The sequence below is a fragment of the Caretta caretta genome, chromosome 10, assembly GCF_965140235.1.
Source record: "Caretta caretta isolate rCarCar2 chromosome 10, rCarCar1.hap1, whole genome shotgun sequence".
Lineage (NCBI taxonomy): Eukaryota > Metazoa > Chordata > Testudines > Cheloniidae > Caretta > Caretta caretta.
In genome coordinates this window covers 16,506,608-16,530,056 of record NC_134215.1, presented here as the reverse complement: position 1 = coordinate 16,530,056, position 23,449 = coordinate 16,506,608, and the positions used below count along the sequence as shown (strand labels likewise).

The window sequence follows — 23,449 nt, the reverse complement described above, 5'->3', positions numbered from 1 at the left end:
ATATAAAGGGAAGGGTAAACCCCTTTAAAATCCCTCCTGGCCAGAGGAAAAATCCTCTCACCTGTAAAGGGTTAAGAAGCTAAAGGTAACCTCGCTGGCACCTGACCAAAATGACTAATGAGGAGACAAGATACTTTCAAAAGCTGGGAGGGAGAGAAACAAAGGGTCTGTGTGTCTGTCTATATGCTGCTTTTGCCGGGGATAGACCAGGAATGGAGTCTTAAAACTTTAGTAAGTAATCTAGCTAGGTATGTGTTAGATTATGATTTCTTTAAATGGCTGAGAAAAGAATTGTGCTGAATAGAATGACTATTTCTGTCTGTGTGTCTTTTTTGTAACTTAAGGTTTTGCCTAGAGGGATTCTCTATGTTTTGAACCTAATTACCCTGTAAGGTATCTACCATCCTGATTTTACAGGGGTGATTCCTTTACTTCTATTTACTTCTATTTCTATTAAAAGTCTTCTTGTAAGAAAACTGAATGCTTTTTCATTGTTCTCAGATCCAAGGGTTTGGGTCTGTGGTCACCTATGCAAATTGGTGAGGATTTTTACCAAACCTTCCCCAGGAAGTGGGGTGCAAGGGTTGGGAGGATTTTGGGGGGAAAGACATGTCCAAACTACGTTTCCCAGTAAACCCAGTTAGTTTGGTGGTGGCAGTGGATATTCCAAGGACAAAGGATAAAATTAATTTGTACCTTGGGGAAATTTTAACCTAAGCTGGTAAAAGTAAGCTTAGGAGGTTTTCATGCAGGTCGCCACATCTGTACCCTAGAGTTCAGAGTGGGGGAGGAACCTTGACACAGTCTAATTGTCCCTGCACATTGGAACCACACCACTTCTGCTGCTTTATGGGGCACTCCTCGCCACAAAGGAGCAGGCAGGATTTTCCACTAAGGCTTATGTGGGGCTTGCACAAGCTCGCTGCACTATAGCGACTTTAGTCTGTTTAGTCTGCGGAAGAGAAGAATGAGGGGGGATTTGATAGCTGCTTTCAACTACCTGAGAGGTAGTTCCAGAGAGGATGGTTCTAGACTATTCTCAGTGGTGGAAGAGGACAGGACAAGGAGTAATGGTCTCAAGTTGCAGTGGGGGAGGTTTAGGTTGGATATTAGGAAAAACTTTTTCACTAGGAGGGTGGTGAAACACTGGAATGCGTTGCCTAGGGAGGTGGTGGAATCTCCTTCCTTAGAAGTTTTTAAGGTCAGGCTTGACAAAGCCCTGGCTGGGATGATTTAATTGGGGATGGGTCCTGCTTTTGAGCAGGGGGTTGGACTAGATGACCTCCTGAGGTCCCTTCCAACCCTGATATTCTATGATTCTATGATGACTTTCCGCCTTACTTATGGTAAGGCCTGAGGCTTTCCTCTCTGAGGTCAATGGTAAAATTGCCATTGGTTTTAATGGGAGTAGGGCCAGGTCCTCAAAAAGTAAGGGTCAGTGAAAAAATGAGTATAAGAAACTGTCAGTGTGAAATGTAGTCACTTAAAAATTAAGTTAAAAGTCACTTCAGGTGAGGTTTTACCATTACATTTTCCTATTTTAAAAAACATTATTGTTCTTTCCCTGTTGCATTGTGAAAGACCCAAACAATAGGGGAAACAGACAGACTGACACAGGGGAAGTACTGAAGCTTCCTGTAAACAATGTGCTCTAAAATGTACAAAGTAAATACATTGAAAAAGATAGAAGAATAATCATTTTTCTAATCACTTTCAGTCAGTCATTCTAGTTACTTTTAATAATGATAGCAAAAAATGTCAGAGAAGAATGTGATTTTTAAGTTGATGGTGTTATTTTAAATCAAGGATGATTTGAAGTTTTAAGATGTATGAAAAATGTCTTAAACTGGCAAATCTCTTTTCATGTGGCAAGCACTCTACTTCAGTGGTTCTCAACCTTTCCAGATTACTGTATCCCTTTCAGGAGTCTGATTTGTTTTGCGTACCACAAATTTCACCTCACTTAAAACTGCTTCTTTACAAAATCAGACATAAAAATACAAAAGTGTCACAGCACACTGTTACTGAAAAATTGCTTACTTTCTCTTTTTTACCATATAATTATAAAATAAATCAATTGGAATATAAATATTGTACTTACATTTCAGTGAGCTGTATAGAGCAGTATAAATTAGTCATTATCTGTATGAAATTTTAGTTTGTACTGACTTCGCTAGTGCTTTTTACATAGCCTGTTGTAAAACTAGGAAACTGTCTAGATGAGTTGATGTACGCCCTGGAAGACCTCTGCGTACCCCAAGCAGTACACGTACCCCTGGTTGAGAACCACTGCTCTAATTATAACTTTGAAATGGCTGGTCTCATTTTGGAGCAGTTTAATTACAACTTTTATAGCTAAGCTATTAAGCAAGCCTCTGAAATTCAGAGTTTATAATGGAAAAGGCTGATACAGTCAAAATTACAACAGGATGGCTGTGACTCAAAAATACAAGGTGTGGTTTGCCAAGAACTACATAACATCTTGTTCACTAATTTTGTATATTTTAAAATGACATAATTTTTAAAAAATTACAACATTAGATTAATTTTCCTAAGTACCAAACATACCAGGTGATGGATAAAGGATTACACCCTTCTTCCTTTTGTCTTATTAGTAATGCCAACCTTGAATGGGACATATTAATATAGCCATTCAGCTCAGAATCCAGGGAGATCATGTGTGTGTATTTGTGATACTCTCCCAAGATCCAACCTCAAACCAAACTCTGCCCACTTGAGATGCCAAAACAAGATGCCACTCAGTCGATTGCACAGTTCTTCATAATATGACCATCCCTTTTAATAATAATAATCATCCCTTTTATTTCTTATATGTTTTGATCAGCAATGAAACACTTAACAAAACTGATATTAAATTATCATTAGGCTTAAGAATTAACATCATATTGAAATGAATGGGGCAATTCACACCACAGCTATTTCTTAAGGCTCAGACAGACATCAGTTTTTACTTGATTTGCAGTTTTAATGTTATCTTTACAAGCATATAGGCTAGAGACTTGCTTATTTTTTTAAAAGAAAACTGAGATTCTAGAGTACAAGAATGCAGCCTCCAAAAACAATATGAACTTGTTGAGCCATTGCAATCCATCATTTCATCCCTGTGAATCCCAAATGGATGTAAAGTGAATTTAGCCCCATTCATCATTAGGGGGCTGGATCCTGTAATGCATATTCAGTGGGACTAATCACCTGCTTAAATGTAAGCACAAGGTTAAGTGCTTTGCTGGATTGGGTCAGTGTGCTCTGCACTTTGCAGGATTGAGCTCTATAGCTCCAAAGTAAAACTTCTTCATTTCTTAGGGTAACCTGTTTTAAAAATTATTTTAAAAATCAGAATCCAAGACTGGAAGGGAGCCCTGCACTGGTACAATGCTGCACTGAACATGACCGATTATGACGAAGGGGGTGAATACGATGGAACTCAGGATGAGCCTCGGTATCTGCTCCTGGCAAGGGAAGCTGAGATGCTAATGACAGGAGGGTTCCACCTGGCCAAGGATCCACAAAGATCAGGTAGGATGTTGACTTGGTCCATTCCTGTTGGTGTGCTGTGGCAGTGCCGTGTATGTCCGTTTTCCTTAATATTTGAATGAGTCTAGGTACACGTTGGGTGATGTTTAACATGCCATTGCAAAGGTCTTTGAAGGGTGGGTTTAGGGGACATGGATTTGCTGTGCTAGGCCTTAGAATGCAATACTCATCCTGAGGGCTCTAAGCTCTTTATCCATCTTAGGTTTTTATGTGCCCCCTCCCCACCTACAAAAGTATCTGAGGCACTCACTGTATTGAATGTATTTATCCTCCCCAGACCACTGTGAGGTAGGGCAATGCTATTATCCCCATTGTATAGATGGGGAGCTGAGGCACACACAGGAAGTCTGTGGTGGAGCAGGAATTGAACCCTGCTCTCTCAAGTTTCAGGGTCTTCTGAGTCCTGAGTTGGGCATCAAGTCCCTCTCCTCATCTGCATCCTCACCCAGAAGGAATCCCACTTCCCCCTCTCACCTGAATGATCCCTAACCTTGCCCTGTTGAACACGGGTGGATCCCTGTGGAGTGGGCCAACTGTCCGCTCCAGGCCTCACCCAAGCAGGCCAGCAGCTTCACACCGCCAGCCCGACAGCCTTTCTCCCTGCATGTAGTTATTCTGTGCTCTAAACTGGTCCCTCTCTATCTCATTTGTGTCCCCTTCTCTGTAGTAGTGGGAGATTGGGCACAGAAGAAGTGGAAGCCATTGGCAGAGAGAGTGTGCCAGGAACGGGTAGGCAGATTCAGTCAGGACTCTCTGCTGGAAAGAATCCTGATTTGGTTTCTGGAGCCAGCAACTTTTTCCTCCTACCAGCTCCCCAAAACCACTTGGGAGCTGGCTTACTTTCAACTTATAAAACAGCTGTGTGTTAGCCAGCACGCCCCGGGAGGATACGGGACGGGGAGCAGAGGTCTCCACACGCTGCTCCTGCCTGCAAGCACTGCCCCCGCAGCTCCCATTGGCTGGAAACTGTGGCCAATGGGAATTGCGTGGGCGGTGCCTGCAGAGAGGGGCAGCGCGCAGAGCCACATGCCCCCAGGGGCTGCAGGGGCGCGTTAGTCCCTTCCAGAAGCAGCGGGAGGCTGGGGCCGCCCAAAGTAAGTGCCGTCCCTTCAATGGGCAGGTTCTGAATAGCTCTTCCACCACCCAACCTGCAGCCTCCTGGAGCCAGCCCCCCACACCCTCTCCTGCACCCCAAGCTCCTCCCCTAGCCCTGAGCCCCCTCCCAGAGCCAGCCCCCAATACCCCCTCATGCACACTAAGCCCCAGCCCTGAGCCACCTCCCAGAGCCCACACCCCCTGCCTTAGCTGCAGGCCCTCTGCCACCGGAAAGCGCGATTGACAGGGAGCCGGATTTAGGGTCCATGGGAGTCACCACTGGCTCGTGGGCCTTGCAGTGAAGAACACTGCTGTAGGATTATAGGTGAAACTGTAATGGCTCCAGCTAATGTGAGGCAAAACTGTCAAGTGATATTTTGCTGATACTTTAGACAGTGGAAGATCAGAGCTGGTTCGGTCCAGTGTGGCAAATCCCTCTTGGCATTACTGAGCACCCTCCGCTTCCTTGACTTCAGTGGGAGTTTAGGGTGCTCAGCACCTCGCAGGAGCAGACATTTGACTCTCAGTGCATGACATGCTAATTGGTTCTGTGTAATCTTGATGTTTGCAAATAAAATTCATAAGACTTTTTTTAGCTGGTTACTGGCCTGTTGCATTTATGATCCTTGTAAGGACATCGGAAAATGTCACTCTGTTGCCATATCAGTAGTTAGCCCTGTCTCTGAATTTTAACACTGTGTGCCGGATTCTTAACTGGTGTAAATCAGTATAACTCTGTTGATGTCAATGAAGCTACCTGGATTTATACCAGCTGAGGTCTGGCCCTGTAACTTGACCTCCATTTCTTTTCTTTTTTTCCTTCTTTAACTTCCGGCACCTGTACTGTTTGTAGAGAGGAAGAAACTTTTTTTCTTTGGCCTACTGACATGACTCTCAAACTGCTTTTCCTAGGAGAGTTGTATACAGAAGCAGCAGAAGCAGCAATACAAGCCATGAAGGGCAGATTGGCAAATCAGTACTACCAGAAAGCTGAAGAAGCTTGGGCAATGATGGAGGAATGAAACTTCAAATGAGGCAGCTCTTGTATATAAAAATAATTTTTTATAGACTGTTACTTTGCCAAAAAAAAAAAAAAAGTATTTTTAAGTGTTGCTACTGATTTATGTTTTTCATATTTTAATTTTCTAACTTTATTCTGAGGGGAAAAGTATACAAATGTAGGTTGTATTTTGGGGGTGCTATAATGTACTTTTATCTATACTTCAAAGCTGCAGTATCTACGAACTTGATCTTTTATAACCTTTAACTGTTAGATGTGAGGACCCTGATTAATTTCAGAAAAATGAAGCTGATGTCAGCTTGCATTGCACACTTTTTTGTTTTACATAGCAGAGTATCAGTGTGTTTATTTCTTACTACTTCTACTCCTCTTCCACTCCCCACAAAAAACACACATTTCTAAGTTCAAAGCACTTTTACATCAGTATTTGGTTTATTTCAGGCACTTCTTCATTTTCCATGTAAACATACATGCAGAAATTCCCTTTTTTAATTCCCCTTGTGAAATAAACCCAAGAACCGGAGCAATCGGGAATGGAATTATGCTAATAATACTCTTTACAATGCAGTTCTCTGTAAAAATGGTATCATTGGGGGCACCATGTTTATTTTCTTCCTTTACTGATTCCAGATGCCGTCTTCTCAGTTTGCAAATGAAAAAATGCTTTTTCTAAGTACTCACCCTGAAAATCAAGCTGGGTCTTGAAAGTCAAAATGGTTTCTCTTCAGGTCGCTCATCACCAACAATGCAAATTCCGCAATCAGAACTTAGCTAACAATTCTCTTGATGAGGCATTCCAGCTCCCTCTCCCATATCTGTGTGGCCTCTGAAAAGAGGTAAAAACTTATTTCAGTCATAACTCTGAATACACACAGGGAGAGCAGATCCATTGAATATAGGAGTGCCATTTTTATGTAGTAGGCCTGTACTTTAAAAGTGTTAGGGTAAAATTCTGGGTCTGTTGAAATCTGTGGCAAAATGCCATTGACTTTTATGGGGCCAAGATTTCACCGAGGGTTAGTCTACACTTGAAATGCTACAGTGGCACAGCTGCTGCTATAATGCTTCATTGTAGACACTACCTATGCCGATGGGTTAGGTCATAACTACATCAGTCAGGGGTGTGGATTTTTCACACTCCTGACTGATGTAGCTGGGTCAAGCTGATTTCGTTGTGTAGACCAGGCACAATAGTAAATGGAGATTTTTTTTGCAACATTTTGTATTGTATCTTATTGTCCTAATACAATAGTCTAAGTTGCATATCACCCTACTGGACCTATGATGTGCTTCCCAAAAGGTACCATAAAAAAGTCTGTAGTCTACTGATTTCTTGGTATCATTTAGTTCTTACAGTGAAATCTCCATTCGCAGTGCACTTAACATTAAGAAATACCCTTCCCAACCATTTCTAAATAGGGACATTTAAAGAGGTTAGAGAAACTGACCAAAAATGCATGTACATTTACTACCCCTCTATTCTAAATAATCTTGTGCGTAAGTTATATAAAAAGCACTCAGACTGTAATTACTGTACAAAAGATTTAAGCTGTTTGCTTAATAATCTATTCAGCAGCTCAATAAAATTTGAGCGTACTGATTTTCTAAATAATAGCCATAAAGGTACAAAGTTCATCTTCTGTTGTACTAGTGATTCACAGTCTGTAGTTGCACACCTGAGTTTTGGCCCCCTCTGATGTTCACGCTAAGATATCCTAAAGGATCTCTGTTTTTTACGAGTCAATGAGAACATATTAAAAAGGCCTTATATACCTATTTGTTAAAAATGTATTTGTGCTGGTTGCAAAAAAAAACCCCCACCTCATTAGATACTATTTAAGAGAGAATCTTAGACTAAGCTCATAGTTTTATGTCAAGAGTCCGGTGCCATCTGTACAGCAACTGGATCTATTTATTGGTCTTATTTATTTAGTTCTGATTTTGAGGTGATTGACTGATTACTGTCATCATGGGACATGCAGCTGTAAGGTGGATCTTTTTACCGTCTTCTGAGAGTGCATATTGACACACAGAAGGGTTAGGATGACAGTGTCATTATTAAGGGAAGAGAGTGTTGAATATTTACTATTGCTCCAGCAAAGCATTTTAAGCATATGTTTAACTTTAAGCACATGATTCATTGAAGCCCATTGATTTCAATGGGACTTCTGTCATGCTTACAGTAAAGCACATGGTTAAATGATTTGATGGATTGGGTCAGTAAAGTGTTGCGCCTTTCGCTTCTGTGTGTACAGTGGGTCTTCCCTGGGGCCATCTTGGAAGTATACACTCAGAATTACCAATTGTTACTTAAAGTCAGATAGTTGGGATGTTCATAATGGGAAACTGCAGTTTAGGTATAAGATTTTGGCATCTTTTCATCATCTAATTGCAGAGATTGTTAAGGGGCAAATCCTACCTCTTTCTCTGTAGCATGCACAGAGCTCCATTTGAAATGGAACAGGTGCAGTTCTGTGCGAGTGCACAGAATGGGTAATACCCATAGATAGGGGTGAGCATGCTCACGAGCAACGCTTCCTTAGTGACTTCATTCCCTCCTGTTGGGAAACACAGTTGCAAGAAAATGTCAGTTCTGAGAGACAACTGCATCATTCAATCTTGCAAACAGTGGAATAGTGACAGGCATTTACGTATATCTACGGGAAAAAATTGGAAAAAATGTGCATACAGTCTACAAGTGGCTCGCCCACTGTAGGCACTATATAAATAAATAATATATGTTTTTATTGTAAAGATATAAAAGCTAATCATTGTGGTTTTCCTTTGCAAAGAAGAGTTGATGTAGCTTACAAACACTTGCCCTCTATAGAAAGGGGAGGAGATTTGAGTGTTAAAATTCAAAATATAAACACAGGGCTCAAAGAGGGTAATTATTAACACCTTTTGGCATGCAGATTAATTCACTGAATTGTGTTATTGGTATAATTACAGAAACTTCTTCATAGATTTGAGGCATATCAAGTTATACAACTCAACAGGCAAAATATTGTCATTGTTAATACTTTGTCTTCAAAATCTTACATTTTGTTAGTGATTTAGTTTACTTCTTGGCACAAATATGGTATCTTACAGATATTTCGGTGTACAACAGACATGACAGTCAATTTTTTTAGTTAAACTTATGTTTACAGAAATATGCACAACTTATTTTATGCAATTCCTTTAAAGAGAAAAGTATGTTTTTTATTGCAAACTTTCTGGAATGATCTTGCTGCATACTGTATTTTTAATCTATTCACAATGAACAAATAAAATATATTTTTTAAAAATGTGAAAAAAAATAAATATGGGGCCCAGACCTGCAGAACTGAATTAGGCAATAAATTCCATTGACTTCAGTGGGAATTTTGCCTGAGCCAGGACAGCAGAATTGGCCCCCCCCCCCTTTTTTTTTTTGCATGTAGGAAATGCAGAAATTGCTTGTTTGCATCACTTATTCATGTCATTCCGTTTTATTGGTTTTGCTTTGCTTTACCAAATAAAGTTTTCTTTTTGTCACATTCTGTGTCACATCATTGCATTTTTTTTGTTTTTGATTTGCCTCAATTATGATTTACTATTGCAAGCTCTGAAATATTCTCTACATTATTTTTATTATCTATCCCTGATCCCAACTACTTTTGACAGTCAGTAATAAATGAGTAGGGAAAAAACCACACTGTGTATATCAAGAAAATGAATGTTTTCGCAAAAGGGATAAATGTATCGTGTGCAGTCACATTTACATGCAATTATATCTGCATGTGATGTAGAAAAACTAGTAAGAGACTTAAGACCCAATACTGAAGGCCCAACTTGGGCAAAATGCCCACTAAGGTATCCTTATGCAGTAATCCAACCTTTGCAGTTTTGAAGGCAATGGGGGTTTTGTCTGAATGAAGAATGGAGGATCTTAGGCCTGGTCTACACACACATTTTGTACCTGTATAACTATTTTGGATAGAGAAGTAATTTTTTTACTGATATAGTTACACTGATACAACCCCTAGTGTGGATGCAGTTATCCAGGTATAAAGGTGCCTTCTACCAATATAACTTATCCCCCTTCTCCTTCAGTAATAAGCTATACCTATATAAGCACTTTTATACCATTATAACTGCATCCACGCTAGGGGAACAATATCAGTAGAAAAAGGAGTACTTGTGGCACCTTAGAGACTAACAAATTTATTTGAGCATAAGCTTTCGTGGGCTAAAACCTACTTCATTGGATGCATGCAGTGGAAAATACAGTAGGAAGATAAATATACACACTGCTGATAATAGCTCACCTTAACTGATCACTCTCGCTATAGTGGGTATGGCAACACCCATTTTTTCATGTTCTCTGTGTGTGTGTGTGTGTATATATATATAATCTCTTCCTACTGTATTCTCCACTGCATACAGACGATGAAGTGGGTTTTATCCCACGAAAGCTTATGCTCAAATAAATTTGCTAGTCTCTAAGGCGCCACAAGTGCTCCTCGTTCTTTTTGCTGATACAGACTAACACGGCTACCACTCTGAAATATATCAGTAGAGTTAAAGCAGTACAACTCTGTCCCATGGTGGAAGTAGTTAAAATAATGGGACTTTGTAGCATAGGAGCCTATATCTGTGTTCCTTAATCAAGCAAATTCACTGTCAGCAGGACTTTTGCTGGATTAAGAATGGTAGAATTCAGCATTAGATATCTATTCTTTAGTTGAAGCTGGTATCAGATCTTTTTAATGAGCAGTAGGCAAGTGCAACAAGAAAAATATAGATATTTTCATTCAGAGACGTTTATTCATATCACAGTGATGGCACACAAAAGTCCAGTTAAGCAATATAAATGGAAATACTGCCAATCTCTTAATTACATGGACTGAATAACTCCCTTGGGTCTGATTCTGATGTGTTTACTCTGATGTAACTCCACTGCTCTCCATAGAGTTACTCCTGATTGACACCAGTGTTTGGAGATGGGCCAAAATCAGAATCTCACGTTTGAATCCCTCTGGATTTCAGGAAGATGGGTCAGGTTAGAATCCCTGGATGAGAGTCGGAACCTGGGCTTTTGGCTGTGAGGTAGATCTGCCCTGTTTTCTAGTTTCAGTTCATATGTGGCAAGAAGGTCGGCTCTTCAGTCCAGGTTGGTGGGTATCTCTCAGAAAAAGCTGACCTCATGAGATATCCACCGTTTGGGGCCCAAATCTCATGAGATTAGCTCATAAGAGTTCTGCCTGGTCAAATCCTGACCTGGACTTTAGCCTCAATGTAATCTCAATATGAGTTTGCTCAGACCATCTCTGCTTTAACTAATCATGGAAGAGTAAAGCAGTCTAACAAAGAAGACAGCTTGATTATAGGTTTCAGAGGAACAGCCGTGTTAGTCTGTATTCGCAAAAAGAAAAGGAGTACTTGTGGCACCTTAGAGACTAACCAATTTATTTGAGCATGAGCTTTCGTGAGCTACAGCTCACTTCATCAGATGCATACCGTGGAAACTGCAGCAGACTTTATATACACACAGAGAATATGAAACAATACCTCCTCCCACCCCACTGTCCTGCTGGTAATAGCTTATCTAAAGTGATCAACAGGTGGGCCATTTCCAGCATAGCCCGACTTGATTATGTAAAGAGCCCGACTTGATTATGTAAAGAGTTGTCACTTTGGATGGGCTAGCACCAGCAGGAGAGTGAATTTGTGGGGGGGGGGGGGGGGTGGAGGGTGAGAAAACCTGGATTTGTGCTGGAAATGGCCCACCTGTTGATCACTTTAGATAAGCTATTACCAGCAGGACAGTGGGGTGGGAGGAGGTATTGTTTCATATTCTCTGTGTGTATATAAAGTCTGCTGCAGTTTCCATCTGATGAAGTGAGCTGTAGCTCACGAAAGCTCATGCTCAAATAAATTGGTTAGTCTCTAAGGTGCCACAAGTACTCCTTTTCTTTTAGCTTGATTATAACATTTGAATTTTCCAAGCAAGCTTCTGTATTTAGCTAAAAAATATCTAATACCACATATCTCCCCCCATCATACCCTCTTTCAAGGGGGGAACAATCACTCCTGAACATGTTTAACCCCAGAGGTGGAGTCTCTGCTCTGCTGAGCCTATTTGCCATGAATGGTTCATGTGAATACGGTTGGAAGCACTGACTATCCTCCAATACAGTGGTTCTCAACCTATTTATCGCTGTGGGCCACATATGTGGCCCCACAATGTGTTATGTGGGCCACTTCCAATACTACCTCTATGGCCCTGAGGATGTCACATGGGCCGCAGGTTGAGAGCCACTGCTCTAATGTGTCAAAGAAGAATTTAAAAGTGGCCACGCTGCAACAGACTAGGGCCACGTCTACGCTACAAACTTTTGCTGACGCAAGTTAGGTCAGCACAAAGCCGCTGCAGTTAGTACATTGCTTGTGCACATGGGTACTTGGCTTCTTGCGTCAGTGCTGCGCGTACTCACCTGTGTGCAATGGGTAGGTATCCCAGTGTGCAACCTACCACCCTCCAGTACACTGTCTTTTGGGACAATTTGGCAATGTGTGGTGGGGCAGAAATGGGTTGTGCAAGGGTAACTGGGACATAGTGGATAGTACGGGACATAGTGGCTGGATCTGCAGCAATGGGGTTCCCGAACTGGTGGAGCAGTAGATGGCATGCTTATCCCTTCTTTGGCACCAGACCACCCTGCCAGAGAGTACGTTAACAGAAAGGCCTACTTTTCTATGGTTATGCAAGCATTGGTGGATCCCCAGGGACAGTTCACTGATATCAGTGTTGGCTGGTCAGGGCAGATGACTGAAGGTTGCATCTTTAAGAATACGAACGGTTCAGAAAGCTACAAGCAGTGATTTCCCAAACAGCAGATTACAATTGGCGTGTTGAAATGCCAGTCATGATCCTGGAGTCTACAGCATCAGTGTTTGCTGCCAAAGAAGTCCCATTATGTCCTGGTACCCCTTCCTGTGCCTTTCTTCTGTCTGCTCTGTCCTTCTTCATAAAGTCTGCAATATTCACCTTCCAAGCCCTCTGCTCATGCACCAATGCAGCACTGGGTTGCATGATTTCATGAAAATGTCATTCCAAGTCCTCTTCTTTCTCTGCCTTCTCTGAGTCGTGTTCCATAGGTGTGGAGGGGGAACCCCTGAAGGACGCAACAGCAGCAGCTACAGATAAAACACACAGAGGTACCGTTGTCGGTATAGTCACAACGGAAAGTAAAACTTAAGTTTCAGAACGCCCTTCCCTTGCTCCCCTAAAGTTTTATCAAACAAGACATGCTTATTGATACTTCTGCTTCGGAGTGCTTGTGCATGGTGCCACTCACAAAACCAGCCATGATAAGTATGACACACCGGGGTGAGGGCAATGAGGAGAGAATTGCTCAGGTGCATGAAACGATGAATACCAGGTAAAGACACTGATTACTGGCACCGTTTTCCACAGGCAGTGGTGATTTTAGCTGATATCTCACTCCTGAGGGTGACAAAAGCCCAGACAGCCCAGCTGCTGCTGGTGTCCTGAAGCCGCCCGGGCCCATGTGCTGCTAGCCTGTTTACTGCAATGGTGCCTGCCAAAGTTATCACCGACTGGTATGGGAAGGGTCCTACCAGGAAGGAAGAAATAAGGCTGTCATCCCTAGAAACCTTCAGGAGAAGACTGCAGTATACTTCCATGAAAGTTCCATCAAGATCTCACAGAAGGATTCAAGGGACATCGCTGTGCACATAAACAAACTGCTCCACATAGCTCACCCAGCAAATAGCAACTCTACCTCTTTGTTGTACCACTACCTCTTCTAGTATGAGTAAATTAATGAAAAGTCAATAGCTATGTCCTGTTCAGATGGGATGCCATCAGTACTTCATAGTAATGTGAAATACATTTATACACTTACCAGAGAGATTCCTTCCCCTGTGTCGGGCTCACCCGTGCTCAACTGCCAGGATTGACTGGAGTTTGGTGGAGTCTCAAACAGGTCCTGGCTCGTGGCATAGCTGGACCCTCATGCATGGCCCCCCTCTTCCTTCTCTTCCTCATCCTCGCTGTTCATGCCAGGGCCTGCGACTCAGGCTCCTCAGAGGTATTCATGGTGGCGTTCAGGGTGGTGGTGGAGTCTGACAAGTATGCCATGCAGATCTTTGTAAAAGCAGTGGGTCTGCAGCTTGATACCAGAGTGACTGTTGGCCTCTCTGGCCTTTTGGTATGGCTGCTGCAGTTCCTCACTTTCACGTGTCACTGCTGCTGTTCTCTGCAATATCTCCTGTCTACTCCAAGCTGGAGCACATCTGAAGCATGCAGCCAGCCTGGTAAGCGGTCAGTAGCACACAACAATAGAGAGCTTCTAGGTGAGTTCGCCAAGCTGGACAATCAGGAAAAGGCATTTCAAACATTTGCTGGGCTTTAAAAGTGTGGGGGGAGCGAGGGTGGTGCTTTCCGGTTTATGTGAGCCATGGGCAGCGGAGTTCACAACTGTGACCAGAGCAGTCGGCAGTGGGCATTGCGGGACAGTTGCTGGAGGACTGCTAGAGTTGATATAGGCAACATGGTACATTGATCATGTCTCAGGGCCACTCGCTGAGGTGGTGTTACTGTGTCGCTGCAACAGGGCACTTACATCGGGGTGGGAGACAAATCTAAGCATAAATAGATGCACATCTAGGTCTATGCAAGGCAGCTTATGTCGACATAACTTTGTAGTGTAGGCCAGGTCTAAATTTCCCAGCCTAAGCTCTCTTGCATTCTTTAGTCAAGGAGACGACAGATTCCCCTTTTCCCTCTCTCAGGTGGTGGAGTGAGGGAGGGCTTCCCCATCATACAGCCCACATTCACCTACTGATATCCAACCTGCTTCACAGTTTGAAATATCTCTGTGTAAATTCAGCCCAGAATGATAATAAGATTTATTGCCTGATCTTGCCATCCTTACTTAAGTCAGTAGGAGCAGAATCAGGAAAAGCTTTACTATCAATGAACATGTCTTTGATCAGGCCTGACTTGCCTTCTTTGACTTTGCATAATAAAACAAGTAACTGCATGCCATATATTTTATTTTAATTAACTCAGCATCACATGAAGCAGGCAGTATTACCTTGTAATTCAAGCACCCTCTCCAGGAGGTCCCTGCTAACATGTACTGTGAAATGTTACAGGGCTCTCACGTTGTTTCGTGGGAAATAAAATGTTTTATAGTGAAAAGATGGTTTCTTTTACATGGTCTGAATTCTAATAATCTAAGGATTGTCTCCCTGTAAAGAAATTCAGAGGCTCGGACCAAGAAGGGAATTGCAACCCCTCCTGGGCTTTTAAACTTTGCCCCCTGGGATCCAGAGTTTTTGTCATTGCTATTTCAGCTGGAACTTCAACAAAAAATGATCCAGTACAAGCCAACTGGTGATGGCTCTTTGTGTTTTGATGGGTCTCACATTGTGACAGCAGCTGGGCGGAGAAACCTGTGTCAGATCTCAGCATCTGTATTTGTTTGTGACAGGTTTCCTGCAGGCACTGAAGTGTGTATCAAGAGGATGAAATTTCCTTGGCTTTTAAAAATTCAGATTTGGTGAAGATTGCATCTTCCATGGAAGTCTTTGTTCTAAATTCAATGGTGGCATACCATAAAGGGTGGACTAAGTTGGCCAATGGGTGTGAGTGGTAAAGTAATGTAACTTTCACTGATTTACCATTCAGGGGCTAATTTGTACACTGGTGGTGGCAGATGGGAGCATAGTATGGAAAAAGATAAACTAGGGGCATGATCTTTACAAGTGAATTTGGTGGTGAACAACCCAAGGAACTAATAGACATGGCTTGACCCAGACATAGATTTACTATGCAAGTTTCTTCAGCATAATTCTACCAGTGTAACCCACACTTCACATCCAGTACTCTATTTTTGCAGTCACATTTGAAGAAGATTCATGGTAGGTAAAGAGCTCTGCTGTGTCTGTGCAAGGAAGGAGAAACTTTGATCACATAACCCTTGTCTGAGAGAATGTGGGGCTTTATATCCCTCTTTGAGCAATAGGTTTGCCTTAGGTACCTATTGTAAAGTACCACTACACTCAAAACCTGAGGAAATTTCATCCTGAGCTTGTTGTAATCCTAAAAGCAATTCAGGATTACAGATCAGATACTGTGTAGTATCTCTTCCTGCACTGATTTTCGGACAGCAAAAAGACAGCATAGCCTCCATTCCACCGGACTGAATAATCCATGCAGGGCTATGTGTTCTATTAAAACTATTCTTGATCTGTAACACTTTAAGAGATTGCTTAAGGAAAGAAGAGGCAAACAAACTGTAATCTTATTACGCACCACAGGCCTGCCTGCTCCTTCCCCTAGTCCAAACACCTAGGAATGCAGGGAGGCAGAATGTAATTACTCATTTGGCAGGGGAGTAGGGCTAACAACTCTACTTGTACAAGAAATCCATCGATCTTTAATAACAACTCAGTCAGGGTCTCAGTTATACATCTCTTCTGAAGGACAGTATGCTCCCAATACCATGCTGGAACACTGGGTCAGTGTTGATTCAGCGTGAAGAGTGCCATTTACTGAATCCTCAGTGCCACTTCCTGGCAATGGTACAGCCCAATCCTTTTTAGTTTGGGAAAGATGATGAGAGCACAGCTTAAGTCAATATGCCAGTGGTCCCATTTTGCTCTTAGAGTCCTTGAGCAAAAACTGCCCCTAGCGCTAAAAGCCCAGCCTTCATTGTGATGTGAAATGAAGCTGAGTTGCTGATGAATGGCACAATAGGTATAAAATAATAGATAAGTAACTTTTTCATATAATGATCCTGAACAAATTGTACATGTTGATGGTTCTTCCTACCGGGAGAACAAATCTGATCTGCACTTTTGTCTGTTGGTCTGGACTCTTCCAGACATCTTTGAGAAATATAAATGCATGCTTCATACAGGTCCTTTACCACAGAAAGGTTAGTAGTCCAGTCTGTCTCCATATGTACGCTTCTGCCAGTTTGTTAAGCAGATGAGGGACCTGGTGAATTACTCTGTCTTACCAGTTAAAGCCTGCAGTCCTGATTCTCCTCTCACACGGATATGAAGAGTAACCCCACTGAAGTCAGTGTAAGTGAAAGAGGCATCAGCACCTGGGATAAAGGATTCTAAAGAGTATTCAGGAATTAAACAGAGTGTATTGAGACTGTTGCAGTTTTGAAAACAAGTATAACACAATATACCTGTGTTCATCTTGGTTAACCCTTCTTTGTCAGAGGATGTTGTGAAGGCCAAGACTATAACAGGGTTCAAAAAAGAACTAGATAAATTCATGGAGAATAGGTCCATCAGTGGCTATTAGCCAGGATGGGCAGGGATGGTGTCCCTAGCCTCTGTTTGCCAGAAGCTGGAAATGGGCGATAGGGGATGGATCACTTAATGATTACCTGTACTGTTCATTCCCTCTGAAGCACCTGGCAGTGGCCACTGTTGGAAGACAAAATGTTGGGCTAGATGGACCTTTGGTCTGACCCAGTATGGCCGTTATTATGTTATTCCTGAATATTTTCAGTCAGGTCAGGTGTCTAGCTAGGCTGGCAAAAGCCTCAGCAGCCCAGAGCAGGGTCATTTCCAACTGGGTGCACCTCCTGAAGAAGAAAGAAGGCCCCCCAAGCCGGGAGGTAGGCCAGTGTGTAGGGCAGGGAGAAAGAGATCTGTGGCAGTGGAGAGACTGGGCATACTGGACAAATTGTGGGACGGCACTGCGCAAGGCTCCCAGGTCTACAAGATAAAAAAAAGCTGCACTGTCTTTTCACAGCAAGCCCAAAACAAGCCAATCCCATTTTGGAGGCACCGCCTACTGCCAATCACCAAGCCAAAAACAAGCCACATACTTCAATGACAAACCTACTTAAAGAAAAGCAACAGGCTATTTAATTTAAACGAATGAACAATTACGTACACAAACAAGCCAATATAGGCTTGCAAAAGCAGAAGCCCCCTCCCTCCGCCCCGGAAAGCCCAAAACAAGCAACAGGCTACTTAAAGAAACGAATAGGCAGGCACTGAGGCAGTTGCACAGGAGATCAAATGGAGAGAGAAGCAGGTGGGCTCTAGGTAGGGTGACTTGGTGTCCGGTTTTCAACCAGAACGCCCGGTCAAAAAGGGACCCTGGTGGCTCCAGTCAGCACCGCTGACTGGGCAGTTAAAAGCCTGGTTGGCAGTGCTGTGGGGCTAAGGCAGGTTAGTCCCTACCTGTCCTGGAGCACCACACTGCGCTCCAGAAGCGGCCAGCAGGTCCGGCTCCTATGTGGCGGGGTGCAGCATGGAGCCAGGACAGGCAGGCAGCCTGCCTTACCCCTGCTGCGCTGTTGACTGGGAGCCGCCTGAGTAGGGTGACCAGACGTCCCGATAAAATCGGGACTGTCCCAATTTTTAGTTCTTTGTCTCGCGTCCTGACTGATATTGTGGCTTTGGCCACTCCGGCGTTTTTTTTTTTTGCATCCCCCATGTGTCCCAATATTTTGTCCATTTCATCTGGTCACCCTACGCCTGAGATAAGCCTGTGCCCCAACCCCGAGTCCTCCCAAACCTGAAGCCCCCTCCTGCACTCCAAACCCCTCATCCCTAGCCCCACCCCAGAGCCTGCACCCCCAGCCAGAGCCCTCACACCTACCACACCCCAACCCCCCGCCTCAACCTGCAGCCCCCTCTCACATTCTGAATCCCTCGGCCCCACCACCCAGCCTGGAGCCCCCTCCTGAATCAAAACCCCTCAACCCCAGCCCCACCCCAGAGCCTGTACCCCCATCCGGAGCCTTCACCCCTTCCACACCCCGACTCCTTGCCCCAGCCTGGAGCTCCCTCCCACACTCTGAACCCCTAATTTCTGGCCCCATCGCAGACCCCGCACCCCCATTTAGAGCCCTCACCACCTCCCACACCCCAACCTCCTGTCCCAGCCCAGTGAAAGTGAGTGAGGGTGGGGGAGACCAAGCCGCCCAGTGAGGGGGAATGTATTGAGTGGGGGCAGGGCCTCAAGGAAGGGGCGAGGCAGGGGGAGGGGCCTTGAGGAAGGGGCAGGGCTAGGGTGTTGGGTTTTGTGCAGTTAGAAAGTTGGCAACCCTGGTTCTAGGAAGTGGCATATTTCAGGACATTAAAAGGAACTTAAGACTCTGTCAGGTGGGCCATGCAGTGGGAGAGCTCTGGCAGTTGCATTGTCAAAATTTCACTTAAATGAACTGTCCAAATTAAAGACTTAAATCATGGTGGATTACAATTTAGTGGTCTTGGTCCATGCAGACTTCTTTCCAGCCTCCCTTTAGCCAGACAGATTTTCCCTCCCACCCCATTGCCACCGAAACGACATCAAATATCTCCAGATCCTCTGCGCACTAATGGGGACACAGAGAAACCTCAGCAGACACCAACTCAAAGTACCAGTCCCCACCTCGCCCCTCTTCTTTCTGTTTCCCTGCATTAGGGTCACATTGCTGTAATCCTATGAACGTAGGTGAACTTACTGCTGTTTTGCTGCACAGCAGTGAGAAGAAAAATCAAACTCTAAATGCCTAGAGGGTCAGCTGTTCAGATGAACCAGGCTTTGATTTTTTTAGCAAGAGATGGTCAGGAAAGGAAAAAAACCACCAAACTATTTTTTATTTGTACAGATTTAACATCCTGGGCAAGAGAGGCCTGCAATTTAGGCTTCTTCAGCCATATTGCAGGCCTTCTTTAGTGGGGCAATGAACCTCTTCACATTGTGAGGTTGCAAAGGTTTGATGTTTGCATTGCAATGTTGCAAAGCAGTGGGTTGGTGCATTGTGGCACAGAAGCTTATAGCTGCATTGTTCCACTGTATTGCAATTATCTGATATGTATCGTGACATCATATTACAATGCTGTACTGGGATATTGTTTTGGGAAGGCTTGACACTGCATTGTGATGTTCCATTGCCTCACCTAGGTGCCACATTGGAACAGTGGAATGTCCACATTATTAGTGAGCATTGGGACATCCCTTCAGAACTTCCATCTGCTTGAGGCTGTGGAATAATTCCACTAATTAATGCAATGTAAATGCAAAAATACTGATTAGCTATATTTAACTGTTAGTACCTATTGCTAATTAATATTATTTTTTACTACCATGGTCGTTGCTTTGATCTTAACCATGTATCTGAGTTGCAAAGTAGCTTACCCTCTGAAAAAGACTCTTTTGAAAAAGGATCTATAATGGAAGTAAGAGCTCAGCCCTTCATCTCTGTGTAAAAGACCTCTCCATGACTGAGCATACACCAGTTAACGACGAAAAGCAAGAGGAAAAAAGAAGAGCTGAGAAGAATAAAGGATACAAGCCACTATTTCTTATGTAGGTAGCGTGGCCGAGCGGTCTAAGGCGCTGGATTAAGGCTCCAGTCTCTTCGGGGGCGTGGGTTCGAATCCCACCGCTGCCACAACGCTTTTGCCCCCCTCAGTGTTTTACAGGGATCGCACAGCGCCGCCTGGTGCTAAGATGAGAACCTGGACCCCGCTTGGGAAGCATTGTGGGTAAGAGGAGGAACTAGTCTCCCCACGTGTCCGCTGCTGGGTTACATCAACATGGCTGCTGCATGAGAGCCCCCGGGACCTGCACACACATTGCAACACGCCGAAGGGGGGTATCGGTGGCCCCCACTGCCCCTGGAGTCCGCGCCACGAGGTAGGGGGAGCATGTGTGGCCTATTATCCCTGCCCCACGCCCTAGGGCAGCACAGGGCGTTGCAGCTGTTGTGGGGCGCGTTCCTCAGCAAGGCCTGGGCTGGGGTGCGCTCTGCCTGCTGCAGTTCCTGTGAGCGAGCTAAAAACTCTCCGAGGAGTCTGAACTCATTGCATGTAAAAAGCGCCTGGGGAGTGGACTCTGGGAATAGCTGGTCAGGGCTAGGGCCAGGGGCTGGGTGTGTGCTGCGAAGCCGCCCCGCGGGAGGAGTTTGTCTGATTCGAGGGTGACTGAACAAATCCACATTGTTCACTTATAATCTTTATTCCCCCCCCCCCCCCCCCTTGCCTCTCTCCTGTGTGTGGTTTGCAGTCTGCTGTCCTCGAGATTGCTGCATGGTTACATCAGCCATCTCAGTCACAGCCTGACACCAAAGGCTAGTTATGTTCTAAGGCAAGGATTAAATAAAGAGTTGGCACCCTCTTTGCCCTCAAAGTATCCAAGAAATATGAGAGACTTGGGTTTAATGTGAGGTTTTGGGTGGGTGTGGAATCTCTACTCCCTGAGGTTACGTGGTTACATCAGCCGTCTCTTTGGGGAGACTTGTTCCCCACCCCAATCCCCAAAAAGTAAGCAGAGTTTGATAATCTCCGGTCCTTCCAGCTACTCCCAGTATCCTCGAAGAGTGACTGGTGAATTGCCCAAGTACATGCATCTCTTTCTGGCCATCTGTTTTGTGGCTTATTTAGGAAGAACACTGCATCCTGTCTCATAACAAGTTACCAAGTCATTCTTGCTCAGAGCAGGATTTTTGCAGTCAGTAATTTGAACCTGTATTTTAAATCCTGGCTGAAGATTTTGAGCTTGCCTTTCCTTGCCTGTTTACTGGTATTATTGTGCAGGGAGGAAGTAGGTTTACAAGTTGACAAAAATAATAACGAAAAAAAAACCCCTCTATGCCAGCAGAGAGTGACAGTCTGTACGAGGGCCCAGCCTGGCTCGGCAGCTGCTGGGCACTGTGTACTTGTGATGTGGAGCTTTCACTGACTCATTGACCAGGTGACCTGCTCTGTGTACTGATTTCAGAGTAGCAGCCATGTTAGTCTGTATTCGCAAAAAGGAAAGGAGTACTTGTGGCATCTTAGAGACTAACAAATTTATTTGAGCATAAGCTTTTGTGAGCTACAGCTCACTTCATCGGATGCGTTTCAGAGTGGTAGCTGTGTTAGTCTGTATCAGCAAAAACAATGAGGAGTCCTTGTGGCACCATAGAGACTAACCCATTTATTTGGGCATAAGCTTTCGTGGGCTAAAACCCACTTCATCAGATGCATGGAGTGAAAAATACAGTAAGCAGAATTTATATACTAGCACATGAAAAGATGGGAGTTGCTTTACCAAGTGGGGGGGTCAGTGCTAACGAGCCAATTCAGTTAAGGTGGAAGTGGCCTATTCTCAAGAGTTGACAAGAAGGGGTGACTACCAAGGGAGGGAAAATTACTTTTGTAGTGCTAACAAGTCCAATACAATCAAGGTGGCTCATTTCCAACAGTTGACAAGAAGGTGTGAGTATCAGCAGAGGGAAAATTACTTTTTGTAGTGACCCATCCACTCCCAGTCTTTATTCAGGCCTAATTTGATGGTGTCCAGTTTGCAAATTAATTCCTGTTCTGCAGTGTCTCTTTGGAGTCTCTTTTTGAAGTTTTTTTTGTTGGTGAGTCTCCAGGGAGATAGAAGTGTTCTCCTTTATTACAGATGTTACAATTCTTGATGTCTCATTTGTGTCTATTTATTCTTTTGCATAGAGACTGTCCGATTTGGTCAATGTACATGGCAGGGGGCATTGCTGGCACATGATGGCATATATCACATTGGTAGATGTGCAGGTGAACGAGCCCCTGATGGTGTGGCTGATGTGGTTAGGTCCTATGATGGTGTCCTTTGAATAGATATGTGGACAGAGTTGGCAGTGGGGTTTGTTGCAGGGATTGGTTCCTGGGTTAATGTCTTTGTTGTGTGGTGTGTAGTTGCTGGTGAGTAGTTGCTTCAGGTTGGGGGACTGTCTGTAAGCGAGGACTGTCCTGTCTCCCAAGGTCTGAGTGAGGGATCATCCTTTAGGATAGGTTGTAGATCCTTAATGATGCGTTGGAGAGATTTTAGTTGGGGGCTGTAGGTGACCACTTGTGGCATTCTGTTACTTTGTTGGGCCTGTCCTGTGGTAGGTGACTTCTGAGTACCCTTCTGGCTCTGTCAATCTGTTTCTTCCCTTCACCAGGTGGGTATTGTAGTTTTAAGAACGTTTGATAGAAATCCTGTAGGTGTTTGTCTCTGTCTGAGGGATTGGAGCAAATGTGATTGTATCTTAGTGCTTGGCTATAGACAATGGATCACGTGATTTGGTCTGGATGAAAGCTGGAGGCATGTAGGTAAGTATAGCGGTCCGTAGATGGTGTTTGTGACCATCGCTTATTTGCACTGTAGTGTCCAGGAAGTGGATCTCTTTTGTGAGGACTGGTCCATCAACCTCAGCCTGGACCAGTCCACACAAGAGATCCACTTCCACCTTAATTGAATTGGCTCGTTAGCACTGATCCCCCACTTGATAAGGCAACTCCCATCTTTTCATGTGCTAGAATATATATTTTGCTTAATGTATTTTTCACTCCATGCATCTGAAGAAGTGGGTTTTAGCCCACGAAAGCTTATGCCCAAATAAATTTGTTCGTCTCTAAGGTGCCACAAGGACTCCTCATTTTTTCTGATAGAGACTAACACAGCTACTGCTCTGAAATCAGTACATAGAGTTGTGTTTTTCTATGTACTGAGTTTGTTTTAATCAATTATGCTGTCACTAGGGGGAAGTTATTTGCTGATTGTATTCATTCATCTAACCTGATGCTGAAAGAACAGGTTTAACACTTTGTACACAAATGATATTTATGGAAATGTTAAAGTTTTAAAAGGTGATGCATGCTTAACGTAGCTTACAGCGCAGCCTCTTTAAATCCTGACTACATCAGCCTGCCTGGCTGTAGTACTCGAACTGGAAATAGAAGCCTTGGAACACAGGAAGTCCCAATGTTTTGGTTAATTAACAGAATGTGGTTTTGCAAAACTATTTA

General features: G+C 43.8%; 2 protein-coding genes and 1 non-coding gene across 7 annotated transcripts in view; all 3 read left to right on the top strand.

The window, feature by feature from the left end:
* The window catches only part of EEF2K (eukaryotic elongation factor 2 kinase), a 45,737-nt gene extending 36,547 nt beyond the window's left edge, over window positions 1-9,190 (top strand). For all 4 annotated transcript variants that reach the window (XM_048866833.2, XM_048866832.2, XM_048866830.2 and 1 more), the window contains 2 exons: window positions 3,359-3,537; window positions 5,563-9,190. In XM_048866833.2, coding sequence (XP_048722790.1) covers window positions 3,359-3,537; window positions 5,563-5,672 — 289 coding nt within the window. In that variant the 3' untranslated portion in view covers window positions 5,673-9,190. The remainder of the gene's footprint in view (window positions 1-3,358; window positions 3,538-5,562) is intronic.
* Window positions 9,191-20,003: 10,813 nt separating this feature from the next.
* TRNAL-AAG (transfer RNA leucine (anticodon AAG)) lies at window positions 20,004-20,085 on the top strand. Its single transcript has one exon. It is a non-coding gene; the product is annotated as a tRNA-Leu (tRNA).
* Window positions 20,086-20,182: 97 nt separating this feature from the next.
* POLR3E (RNA polymerase III subunit E) overlaps window positions 20,183-23,449 on the top strand; it is a 36,911-nt gene continuing 33,644 nt past the window's right edge. For both annotated transcript variants that reach the window (XM_048866072.2, XM_048866071.2), the window contains exon 1: window positions 20,183-20,330. The gene's annotated coding sequence lies outside the window, so the exon portion shown is untranslated. The remainder of the gene's footprint in view (window positions 20,331-23,449) is intronic.